This window comes from Camelus bactrianus, chromosome 33 (genome assembly GCF_048773025.1).
Source record: "Camelus bactrianus isolate YW-2024 breed Bactrian camel chromosome 33, ASM4877302v1, whole genome shotgun sequence".
Lineage (NCBI taxonomy): Eukaryota > Metazoa > Chordata > Mammalia > Artiodactyla > Camelidae > Camelus > Camelus bactrianus.
Window position 1 is genome coordinate 18128808 of NC_133571.1, and position 13326 is coordinate 18142133.

The 13326-nt window shown below is 38.6% G+C and overlaps 1 protein-coding gene across 6 annotated transcripts in view; it reads right to left on the reverse strand.

The window, feature by feature from the left end:
• Nucleotides 1–13326, reverse strand: part of MSANTD2 (Myb/SANT DNA binding domain containing 2) — a 30199-nt gene that overhangs the window by 4696 nt on the left and 12177 nt on the right. The window contains exons 1-2 of one of the 6 annotated variants that reach the window (XM_074357029.1): nt 5108–5140; nt 1094–1193 (exon numbers count right to left, since the gene is read on the reverse strand). In XM_074357029.1, the coding sequence (XP_074213130.1) occupies nt 1094–1169 (76 nt within the window). In that variant the 5' untranslated portion in view covers nt 1170–1193; nt 5108–5140. Of the gene's footprint in view, nt 1–1093; nt 1350–5061; nt 5198–13326 lie in introns of those variants that run through there. The other 5 variants (XM_074357032.1, XM_074357031.1, XR_012503833.1 and 2 more) reach the window with 5 other exon arrangements.

The following is a 13326-nucleotide window of genomic DNA, read 5'->3' on the forward strand; positions in this document are numbered from 1 at the left end:
AGCTTCTTTCTTTTCTCCCTCTCTTCCAATATTTGAGATTTTTTTTAAATTTAGAAATAGCATTCATAAGAAATATTAGCATTCAACCCTTTTTCTTTTGAATTAGCATTTCTCTGTCATCAGAACGTCTGTAAAATAGTGCCTGTGGACTTTTACCTTCAGCTAGGGAGGCACATTTACAGTGCCGATCCCGGTTCCGCTTCCTCAGGGGCTGCCCAAGCACCTCGCTGGCGAGGAAGGGCGTTTGCTCGTGAGCCCTCGCTGCACCACTTGCCGCTAATGCGCAGTGGCCGCGGCAAAACCCTGCTTAGTACTTTCAAACTATGAAACCGAAAATTGGAGCATTTACTGCAAAAAGAAACAAAAAACAACTACATATACCTTCTTAATTAGGCCACGTAAGTTTAGACTTGATGGCCAGGAGTGTTATTTTCCATTTTTAATGTGAAGACTGTGAATAAATCATTCCAGCTACTGTTGGGATGGGATCCTAATTTATGAAGTTTGAAGGAGTAGGATCCCTGGTAAAGTTCAAATATCAGCGCCTTTCAAACACAGGCTTCCCTCCATTTACTCCTCAGACTGGAGCCTGGGAAGGGACCTTTTCCAGATCACAAATAGAAAAAAACAAAACAAAACAAAACAAAAAAACAACAAAAAAAAAAAACTGGGGATAAAGGAAAGGGAAGACAGTTTTATCCATTGCGGTTGAGCCAAGAGCCAATATTCTCGGCAGTCGTTTTAGAACTAGGAGGTGCAGGATATTTTAAATTGCATAGGATTCTATCTGTCACTGAGCTTTGCTGTGTAGCTCAGAATTACGTATTTAGGAATTTTGTGTTCAGGAACTTTGTGGGGCCCAAATTACCAAGCACTAGCTGGCACTTTAAGATTAAACCAAGGATGCCCAAATTGCCCCACATAGACTGGCTATATGCATTGTGCTGTCAGTGGGAATGGTACCAGAAGGTATTACGGACATTAAGAACCATATAAAGATATGTACACACACACACACACACACACACACACACACACACACACACACACACACACACACACACACACACATCATTGATGCTGGCTTTCTTACCCAATTCCTGATCTGTTGGATAGCCATGGAGATCCTGACTGTGGTTTCCCCAGTCCTCCTGTGAATACTCCTCCATAGTGCTGCCATCTGACTCCAGCTCCTGGTACAAGCCACTACTGTTAATAAGTACAGGCTGGCAGGGCTGAGCATCCCATCCTCCCTGACCAAACACCTGTTCCAACTGTTCAAATGTGTAACTGCTCTTTCTTTTCCCAACACCATGTTCTTTCACCCGACTGTAACACCTGCGAAGGGTCTAAGACACAAAGTCTTTTGTTATTCCTTTAAAGCTGTACTTCCTCTTCCAGGTACGGACCACAGATATTAATTACTATTAGACAGACACAGACAGACAAACACAGACACATTGTTACAGGAATGCTAGATTTCAAATTCATTATTATATTAGAAAAAAATACTGATTTAGCATTTAATCAAACATGTTATAATTCAAACAATTATTTTGCAATTAATTATCCATTAAACAAGAAACATTACAACATTATTGCATGTATCCCATACACATATTTTTATACCCCCACCCCCATTTTAAAAGAAAAAGAAAAAAAAAAAAAAAAAACAAAAAAAAACCAAGAAATACCAGCCAGCCAATAGGATGCACACCTGCCACAGAAAAGAAAGAGCTGCTATTGTGCCCAGAATTTGGAAAAAGTGAGGGGAGGGAGGACAGAAAGAAGAATTTCCCAAAGCAAAGAATAACCTTCCTTACTCTTGATTAAGAAAGAATACAGGGTGAAAACAATTGCCTAAATGAATGAGCTAGTAAAACGTATTATTAACATAGTCCGTATTCCTTACTAACTCACTTTGTCTTTGGGGAAGTTGCTAAAATTTAAAAGAGATTTCAAATCAATCATGCCACAGATTCCCAGTCTCCAACATCAATTATCCAGAAACAGCACCTATGCCTAGAAATTAGCCAGTAATAATACTAGTCTGTTCTACCAACTCAGACTGCCAGCCAAACAAATCAAGAAGCCAATGATTTCTTTTTTGGGGGAGGGGGGGAAGTGAGGTGGAAGGGTGTTATTTCACTTCTTTTTCTGCCATATGGCACACAGCAAATAAATATTATTATGCATGTCCACAAATAGAACCTGGATAATGTTATTATTTTGCACAAGCCTTCAATTTGCTTCATGGTGTTCCAATTAATGCATATTTCCGATTATTAGTCCAGTTTCCTTAGTTTAATGGTACATCTCATGCTATCTGACATGATCGTTCAAGAGATAAATCAAGGACTTGGTCCCAGTCCTTGCACCTTAGTTCCAAATTTAGCTTAGTTACATTCAGTCTCTAACCCACCTCTGCCTCCTTCTGTTCCTTCGAATCTCCTTTCTACTTTACTGGGTTTGACTCTGAGAATTTTCATGACAGACAAGACCCTTTTTCTCTGGTGGATCCCAAATACTTTCTAACTCAACTGTGCCAAAGCACTTCACCTCAGACTTCATTTATACACATTAGCCAGACTATAAATTTCTCCTGAAATTGAGATTACTTTCCATAAGCCAATATATCATCTACTCTCACCAAATGAACACAACTCTGAATAATCTTTACAGAGCCTCTGCAAAAGCTCAGTATCACAGCTGCAAACTACTGGAAGACACTCTGTCAAATACTTTGCAGATCTGTCCCTTGAGGCCAGAAATCCCGACGGGCAAAAGGAATAATAAAAGCATGACACATACGACGATCTTCCTCAGACACAAGCAGAGCAGCGATTAGAGTCACTCCATCCTAAAACCAGCCAGCCTGTGCCCTGCATAAGCACCTGCCTCATTCTCCCTTTCTGGAGACCTCTTCTGGTGCCTCAAATGATGCCTTAAAAAAAGTTGAGGTTTCTGATAATATACTCTTTAAGAGTTCCTTCTTTCTCTTGGTAAAGGATAGTCACAAGTATGTAACACACAACTTTCTAGAAATGAACTTGGGAAACGTGTCCTGAGCAACTCTTTCAATGGAAGGAGACAAATGCCTGCAGCAGATCTAATTGGACTTTCTACACACTCCCCTTTCCTGGTGCCCTCTGCCCTCCTTGCAGGGATTGGAATTTGAATTGCAAACATCTCCTGCCAATTTATTTTTATCTCACAATGTCTAGTTTCTGCCTCCAAGAACACCCCAACCACTCTTTTCAACTCCTCCAAGGACCGTAAATGGAGAGTCCCAGCCATGTGCCTTTCACCCTTCCAAGGCCATAAATGGAGATGGAAACCATGCCGCTGCTCACTACTTACTGCCTAGAGAAAGGCATTCAGGACACAAAAGAGCCCAACTGGAGCTGTCACTGAGGGTTATTTCAGAAGTCAAGGAATAAAACTAGCATTCCTTTGAAGGAATTATCAGGATTGTGACATGGGCATAAGCAAAGCCACCAACCTTTGACCATGTACGTGGTGGAAAACCACAGAAAAGATTTACTTTCTTTGAAACTACCAAATTGAGCTTAAAATGTCACTTAGCGGATGTAATTATGACTACGGAAACTACCAATATCTAAGGGTTTCAGAAATGGAAGAACAGTCAGATGAGATATTTTATATTTCATCAAAAAAGCCTAACAGACCTTGCCACCTCTTATTTTAGTGTACTTTTGAACTACACGTTAATAGTGTAATAGGCTGATATGTAAAATATCTATTAGGGGGTCTGAATGAGAAATGTTCTGGTAACTCCTAAATCCATGTGATAGGAATCTGAAGTATTAAAATAATGTTTAAAAAGATTTCCAAATTGATTTTAACTCTCTCAAGGCATAAATATACAAAAGAGGTACTTTCTGGGTTCACTGAAGACCACACAGATCCAAGGAGAGGCTGTTTAAATAGCACAAGTCAACTACGATGGAAAAAAGAGTAAGAACTTACACACCAGCTTGACTGCTACTGTAAGAAAGACTAGGATTTAGTTAAACTAGAGGGACTTGGACATATGGAGACTTTTCAATTCTTATTATCCGTAATAAAGCAGAAGAGGTTACACTTCCCACACACTAAATGATTAACCAAAGCATACCGTTAAGTGATTGTTGTATCTACGTCAACAGTCCTAAATAAGCCGACTACATACCTACTGTAAATCTGAGATTCACATAATGATCTGGAATCTAGGAAAAATGGAGTCTCGCCTCCCATATTAGACGCTATACCAAACCCAACAAGAACCTCAGTGCAGCTTACTTAGAGAACCATCTCCTGTTCAACACAAAAACTTTGTTTTCCTTCCTCCTTCATTCACCTCACTCATCTTAGAAATGTACAGGCACTTAGCTCTAGCAGTTTTTTAAAAATTAAGATCTCAGTGGGGAAAGAATCTGCTAAAAATTATGAGACTACACTATTGACAATTAAGAAGAGTAACGCTTCCCTTGCTGTTGGAAATGTCCGAGGTAAATCGGGATCCCTGTCTCCGCCCTGGGGTGAGAGCTGTGAGATAACACGACCTCCTAAGTGAAGCCACAGCCACAGAGGCCAGGGGGAGTCAAGAAAAGCCAGACAGAAGAACTAAAGCACAGGAAACAACCTGATGAGGTGGTCAAATCAGAGGAGGTCAAAGGTATTTGATTTGGAAGAAATGCCAAGTGAACTTCTGGTAGACCCACTGTGCCAAGTGTTCAATGGCTACAAAAGGAAAAGACGTGGAAGATGTCCCATCACCAAAGCAGGGAGAAAAATAAGATGGCTGACAACTGACAATTTATAGACAGAGGGAGAGTTCTGCCGAAGTTTAAGATTATAGTGAAAGGAAATGAGAGAATAAAGATGACATTAATTGTGGATGGATGTAAGGGGAGTCTGGGGGTGGGGTGGGGGGGCAGGTAAACAAAGGCAGGAGTTTTAGATTGGCAGGATTGGGGGTTTAACGGCAGCAATGCAGAGAGAGACCCAGGGTTACAGGACACGTAACATTAAATACAGTGCACAATGCAGCTATCTTGCCAAAGTAAGTAAATCCAGTATTGGGTTGTATAAGCAGAGGAATCACATGTAAGCTATGAAGGTGGCTCTTCCTCTCTATTCAGCACCGGTGAGGCCACAGCTGGAGCACAGCATTCAGTTCTGGGCATCGAACCAGCTACAAGAGAGGGAAATTGTAGAGTTCAGAAAAGGGCAAATAAAATAATGAAAGGCTTGGAAAATAAGATCTATAAGTAGGGCCAGTGGTTTCATCAAAGCCCTTCCTGACATCATATCAGCTACTTTGGGGGTAAAAATAAGGTTTCTTTTGTTTCCGTGTCCTCCAGTCCCTCCTTTGACTTTCAGGAAGTGGGAAGAACAGAATTCTTCCCTGGTATGGCCAAGTAGGAAGCAAGCTAAATAAATCTTATGGGCATACGACACCCAATTCAGCTACTGGCTCAATCATTTTCTCAAAATTTGCCCCGTTTCATACAATCATAAAATCATCACCATGACAAACCACTGTTCTAACAGAACTGACCGTGCGTGGAACAGGATATATAACAAGGAGGGATAGAAATAAGGCGTAACTGCCATATAAATGTTTAGAAAACACTGGCCTGATCAGTGTAAGATGTCAGATGAAAAACAGTCAAACTGCAGGGAGGACAGCTTAGTTATAATAGCAGGAAACAATGTTATAAGAAAACACAAGCAGTGAAACAGATTTTCAAATATAGCTGCTAAACTGGCCACACTCAAAATGGATTACATAGTTTATCTTAACCCACTGCTAACTAAATGTGATCAATTTAAGATTATTTAACCCAAAAGATTAAATAAAGAGTACACTTACTTGCAAACAAAGGCTTTAAAAAATCATGTTATATTCCACAAGAGGCAGTGGAAATTACACTGGGAGCAAACCTCCAGTAGAACCTTTACTATCTGCTTTCTTAGGTTTTCTGTACATTAAAATCTGGCAAAGTGACTTGCCAATCACCTAATCCTTCAAAACCACCAACCAAAAACCCCAACAAAACAAAACCAAAACTAAAAGCACAGCACTGCTCTCACACTCCCCGGTTCTTAGTGCTACAGAGGTTTTGGCAAATGAGAAATCTTTTTATTCTTACGAGTCCCTTTTCCTTTTCCTCCCCCTCTCCAGAGCAGAGGTTCTTAACTTTTCGGGGTCCTGGATCCCCTCCCTGGAAGCACACACATACAAAACTGTTCTGTACAGTGTTGGGGGAACATGGACTATCTGAAGAGCTCATACAAGAACCTCGGGTTAAGAAACTCTGCTCTCTGCCATGGGGTTATTTCTTCTACTAAAGAATATAGTAAGTATTAGTAAGAAACCCTAAAATAAGGTAGACTTAGCCTGTGTCTTAGGTTTTACAAGAGAGTCTGAAGACTGGGACCAGTTCAAATACAATTTCCCCAGTTTCTTCAATATGCTGCTCATTTAGATAAAGCAGCATTAATATTTCCTTTAAGAGGTAAATTAGTGAAATTCCTCTGCTTCTTGAAAGCAGCAATTCCTATCAGTAAAAGCTTACAAGGATATCAATTTACTCTTCACAAAAATATAGCACTTTTTTTCTACCTGGAGGGGAAGAAATCTTTTCCTGAAGTAGCAATTAAGCAGCAACAAATGATTCATGACTTACGCTGATGATCTGTTCCAATTGCATCACATAGTACTTGGTCATTCACTATCTGATTAACTTATTAATATAGATGCTAGATAAATTACCTAGGATAACAACTTAGAACAGGGAAATTCACACACCTAGAAACAAGTATAGTGAAGTCAGTCTTGACTACCTTCCTTGGTAGACAATGGCTAAGCTTTAACATCTCCCCATTTTAACACAGCCTGAAGACTAAAGGGACTCAAAGCAATAGGCAATGTCTATACTAACTCAGTCGTTAACCCAATGGGATCAAAGTCTGGTCTATTATTCCACTGAAACTGTTCGTATAATAGTCAGCAATGCCTTAATTACTACGAACAATGGTCCTCAAACTCTCTCCTTAACTCATCGGACCTTCCTGCAGCCCTGGATGCTGGTCATTACCTATCCGCATCACTATCCTTGCCAAACACCTCCTTTGTAAAACTTTCTGTGATATACTGATTGCCAGGGGGTGGGTGGAGCTGACCAAGGCTCTGATGACATACCAGGTTCTAACTTCCAAAACACTATGGAAGTTTTAAATGGGAAAAAAAACTTCAGAGATCATCTAGCCCAACTTCCTCATTTAACAAAATGAGAAGCCAAGGCTCCAAGTCAAATATAAGTATTCCTCCAAAAGGGACTTGGCATATAGAATTAGCAAATGCCACTCACAAAACGCTAACTTATCCTAAGAGAGCTGTTCCACTAGATTACAAACTCCATGAGGTCGGGAGTATGTCTGCCTTGTTTGCTGTTTCTTGGAGTCCAGAATAGTGCCTATCACATAAGGATTGTTCAGTATATATTTATTAAGTAAATGAATTGAGGTAATTTTGTAGTAAATCACTAGCAAGAAGATCAAAATTTTCTTAGGAAAGAAAATCAGGAAACTCACTGTTTAACCACAATGGTGGGTTATATTTACAAAAATCAATAAACCTAAGGCTCCTAAAACCTGAAAAAAGCAGAGGCAGCGAAGGGTATAAAACATAGACACAGTTATAATTAAAAAAGCAAAGTAATTTCTTCGTAGCAAAGGAGGACTAACAGCGGAGGGCAAGGCTATTTTTAAATATCTACCACTCTTGTTACACTCTCCTTTGGGGGGCAGGGTTGGGGAGAGGGATCGCCTGCCAAAAGGAGCTCTGTAACCCTGTCCACATTTTATTATTTCTTATGCCTTACCCGTTAAATAAGTAAAATATTCAAGAATATAAAGTAGCTCTGTCAGAGATAGAAAAGGAAAAAAGACTCAATTGTTTCCTGGATTTTAACAGGGCCAAACAGAAGAATGACTACCAGAAACCAAGAGCTCTTACCTCTCTGCAGTCTTTGTGGGGAACTGTCCAGGACTGAACTCTACCGGCTGTACCATCCCGAATCTGGCTATCAACGATTCACTTTTGTGTCTATAACTGGTCAGTATGTCTTCACGAGGGAGAAATTCTTGCACAGAACAAATTATTCAGGAAATTCTTACTCTCAGTGAATTATCAACCCCTGATTTTCTGGCTTCCTCCATGCTAGCAGATGCGGGTCTTACCCAGGCAGATTATGAAGAAAAAGAAGCCCTCAGGGAAGACAATCCTAACTGTCAAAACCAAACAGCCTTCATTGCTCAAGGAACCATGCCCATGACCATAAAGCTTTTAACTCTATACTGTACGTAAATCATACAGACACTCATACAAAATCCCCCATGGGCAGCGATACTAGATAAGCCACACTTAGCATGCATGGTCATGTTTAATGGCTTCTTTGGGATACAAGAATCCTTCTAAACATGGAATCCTCAAGTGCTTCTCTAATAAAACAAGACAGTTCAAAAAATTAGATTATACTGAACTACTTAACTATTCAGACATAAGCATCAGACATAACACTGTCTTTCTAGAACCTTCTCCCCACCTAAAAGAGAAAAAAAAATCAGTTTGGTGAAATACTGACTCTGATTAGAGGTTATTTTCCTCCGATCTCCTATAACACCTCTGATGCTGCTACATTAGCATCTCTGTTGAATCTTTTTCTCAGTACTTCACACCCTAGGGCACCAACAAAAAGAAGTATTTGGATGCTATTAAAGAGCTTAAATTTTATTAGCATGTGATAAAATTGAAAAAAGACATTCAAGAGAAATATCTGTACTATACCTAGGATAGCAGGATCATTCATCTTTAAAAGCCTCCTGTGCAGACACCCTGCATTATGCAATTTCATAATCAACAGTGTTTAAAAATTAAGCATGACACATGAACATGTGCACCCAGACCCCCAAAATCCTCACACGGCTTTATTGTTACATGAGACTGCTTCCCAAACACAAAGACACTTTCTTCCACTCTTGCGACCGATGTTTATGCAGAGCGGGCTTCCCTCTGAAATAGGCCGCTTGATTGACCCCTCTCATATAGTGACCACTAATTCTCAGTTTTGCAGTCATTTTCCTACTAAAAACTACCATCTATGATGCAGAGATAACCTACAATACAGATTTTTTTTTCCGTTAGTAAATTTTGCTTATTTGGTTGTGAAAGAATTTGGACATCTAGATAAAGTCATCTAAAAAATAAGCTTATTAGAAATCCTCCATTAAGATATTGGGGTACAAGCATTAAGTGAAGTTTCAGTCAATTGTTAAAACCAGGTAAATATTAAATTACTTCACAAGATTGGGTTTTTTTTCTTGCATTTGCCTAGTACAAACTACAGGTCATATATGCATGAGAAGGATACATCTTCATATCCTGACACATACCCTATGAAAAACTTGAAAATAAGCATGTTTTAAGTTTATGTACCTGTCCTTGGGCAACCTGAACTTACTGAGGAAGTTGTTAGAAACTCAGGTAATCATTAACACTTCTAATAGCTCATTTGGTAGCATTTTTTTATTTTTACAAGGATTGCTAAAAGCAATCACCATATGAAAAAATGTCAATTATCTTCTACAAAAATCAAACAGTTTTCATATGTGGCTCAATGTCTCATGTAATGGAAGTAAACCATTACTCTCATTTTCTCAGTGCCTATCATGTGCTGAGATTTGGGGTAAGCAGTTCACATTTATTATTCCTAATTTTTACAATAATGCTAAAAGAGAGGGTCCCGGGAAATAAACCCTGGGGAGGCTGTGTGCAGGCGGTTTACAGGAGAGGGCGCTTTAGAACAGCACTTGCGAGAGAATGAGGAGCAGGACTGGGCAGAGAAAGAAGTGGAAGTGATTCCCAGCTGCAGCAGAGGCCTTGGCTAACCCTCACGTGAAGTAGAGAACCTGGATGACCCTTCAGAGTCGCCCTGAATTGAGGCAAGGAGGCTGTACCTCTGTATTTCAGCACTGACCAAACACTGGGTTCAGGCGGCCACTGGAGAGAGAGCCTGACCTTGGGCAACAGGAAATTCCTGGGAGGAATCCAACCAGAAGTCATCATCAGTCAGCACTGCAAGGCAGCTGGTGGGGTGGACTAGTGCCTCCCTCCTGCAGGAGGGGTCTGGGCCACGTGTATTACATCTCTCTGGAAGATAGGTGAGGCACCCCTGTTTAACATAGACGAGAACTTCGAGAAACCCAAGAGCTTATCCAAGGTCACTGTCAGACTGTCCTTAATGTCATCTTAGGTTTCAAAACTGGGACCTGGTATGCTTCTCTTCTGCAGATATTGAAAACTACACAAAGTCACTGTATTTACCTTTTTGCCATGGTCGCCAGGAGGCTCATAGGTCATTTCAGTATTTAGCTGAAGTAAACATATTTACCTGGGTTACTGCTATACACCCTGCACTCTCTCATTTCTCATTTTCTGATTCTATGTTTAGCTTTCTTCATATGCGTATCTCCTTTTTATATATTCATCTTATATATTACAAAACAGTCCATTTCATCCTCACCATCTCTAAGGAGAAGAGTACCCAAGTCATTTACACATGAGGTGAACAATGGCAGGCATAAAGCAATGGACAGTACATGGCTCCCTTCAGTAAGCCACACCCTTCCTGCTTTTACTCTTAAAAAGTCATTCTACTTTGTAAATGTTTCTCCTTCTATAATGTCAAACTTACTTCAAGAGGAGCTGGCAGTCCAATACATACCATCACTTATATAAAGGTCTGAATGACTGAATGAGTCTTCTGCCAAAGAGTCCTATTTATGGTTCAACACCTGTTTTAAATTTTTCCTTGGGACTTCCAAATCAATGTCTCTCATTGTGTTTATAATCTTAGGACACTATGAATTTTAAGAATTCTTTAAATTTGTGTTTTCATTTCTATGACAAGAAACATGTATGGGCATAATGAGGCTCATCTGGGTGTTGCTATGTGATTCTGGTTTTGTATTTACGACTGTTTATGATCCCATTGTTGCCAAAATATTTCAACTGTCAAAATTTAATAAAAAGTGGGCTGATAACTTATAAGGGGGTACTGTAACCAACTGGTTAAGAGCATGGAGTCAGACTGCTTAGTCCAGCTTTGTGACCTTAGATAAATTAATCTCTCTGTGCCTCAGTTTCTCCATCTGTAAGGTGAGGCTAATAATATATCTCCATTTTAGATTTGTTGTGTTAAATGAAAAATACAAGTAGAGCATTTAAAACAGTGTCTGCTCAATAGTTTACGTTAAGTAAATGTCAGCTATTTGTTATTATTACAAAAATGATAGTCATACTATTTAAGACCAAGGGGCCTTGTCAGTAAAGGTTCGTTCAAACAGAGAAAAAACAACAGCAAAGTTGTATCACTAAGCACATGGTAGGAATAACAAACTCAAAAGAACCTCACTGTAGCAGTCAATATCAGAATCTTGTTTGGAAAAGCAAGTAAGTTTCAGCTAAACTATATCATCCAATATTAAAGGAATGTTCACTTGATTTTTCTTTATTTTTAGTTTTATTAGTACTTTAAGTGTTTTCTAAAGCTGTTTTTGTTTGATAACATGTTAAAACTCTTAAGAAAAAGAAATTTGTATCTAGATTTAGGTTTGTTACATATTAAGTAACATTGTTATATAAAACATTTTTGCCCATACATTATTCAAGTTTCAGAAACACCTGGCTATATCTTCATAGATTCTTCAACTTTTCACTCAGATTTATTCTTTTATAAATAACGGCCAATCATGTAACCATTTTCAAAGGTCTATAGTCTTGGCAAGAATACGATGACTAACACTCTGACATACAAGCCAAGGGATTAAAAAGGGAATCCTACCTACCTATCCTGAGTGAGGATTTGGCATCACTCACTGGGCAACCTGTTTGCAAGAAGCAGGAGGCAGGCATGAATCAAGTAATAAGATATATGAATGACCTATATATGTTCTTGGAATTTGATAAAACAAAAAGCATGTAGACCTCACATTTATTTGGTGCATGAAAATTTATTGGAATTAAAGTAAGATTCACCATCACTTCTTGAAAAATAACATTTCAAGGATACATAGTTACGCTATAGTGAAGTTAAAATTTTTCCATTGATTTTTCCTCTTTATTTTGTAATGCAGTTTATATAATTTATATAAAGAAAAAATATTTTATACTGTTCTAAAATTGGCACAACTCTGATCTCTCAAGTCCAACTATTAACCATGTTTCCTAATTTGCACAAGAGAGAAGAATCTGCTCAATCTGCTGAAGACGGCACCTCTGGGGCCCAGCAAAGGGATGCTCATTATCTAATGACTGCGTGAATTCCAACAGCGTGGCACTCTGCTGCTTCCAGGGCTAAACCTTAGTGACAACTGGAAATACTGCAACAAAGAGGCCTAATATAAAATCATGTAAGTCATTCTTAACAAAGCCAAATGAATTTCTATTTCTTATGCATCATGAAAGGCAGCGAGCTCAAACTTTCTGAGATCAAGAAGGCTGGTATCCAGGAACATCACATTTGAGAGGTTTTCTTTCTAATCGTGTTAATTGTTTTGAATGAACACGTTTTAAATATTATATTGTTTTCTACCAGAATATAAGCTCTTTGAAGGCAGGGTTTTGTTTTTTTTGTTTTGTTTTTTTTTTCAGTTTTATTCACTGATGTATTCCCAGCGCCTAAATCAATGTCTGGCATGCAGAAGCAGCTCAATAGATTTTTGCTAAATGAATGAATCAATGAATCAATGAATGAAAGAAAGTCCCTCACGATTGTAAATAGCATCTGAGAGATCAAATACAAGGTCAAGGTACTTTCTGACTTATCATACTCTTCTTTCTAAATCATAAACCAGCTCTATCCATTTAGAGAAAAGTATCTGTAAATTTTAATCAATAATGATAAAAGCAGGTTTTGGTAGGTATGAACTTTATTCTGGTTTTATTAATATCAAGTACAAACATAATTGACTTATTCAGATAAATGAAATAATCTGAAGGTAGTAGAGAAACAACATTGTGAGTTTCAAAAATTCAAGCTATTACAACAGAATCATCTTACACAGGCTGAGAAAATGCAACTATAAAACAGATCTAGGTAAATAACTTCCATTCTACTGTATCACTTTATATTGAATGAAGTATTATTTGGTAGCTTAAAAAATGTAATTTATGAATACAGCCAAGAACACATATATAAAAATAAAATGATGGCTGTTATTCCTAAAATGCCTGAGAATAAATCAGTTTTTATTCTT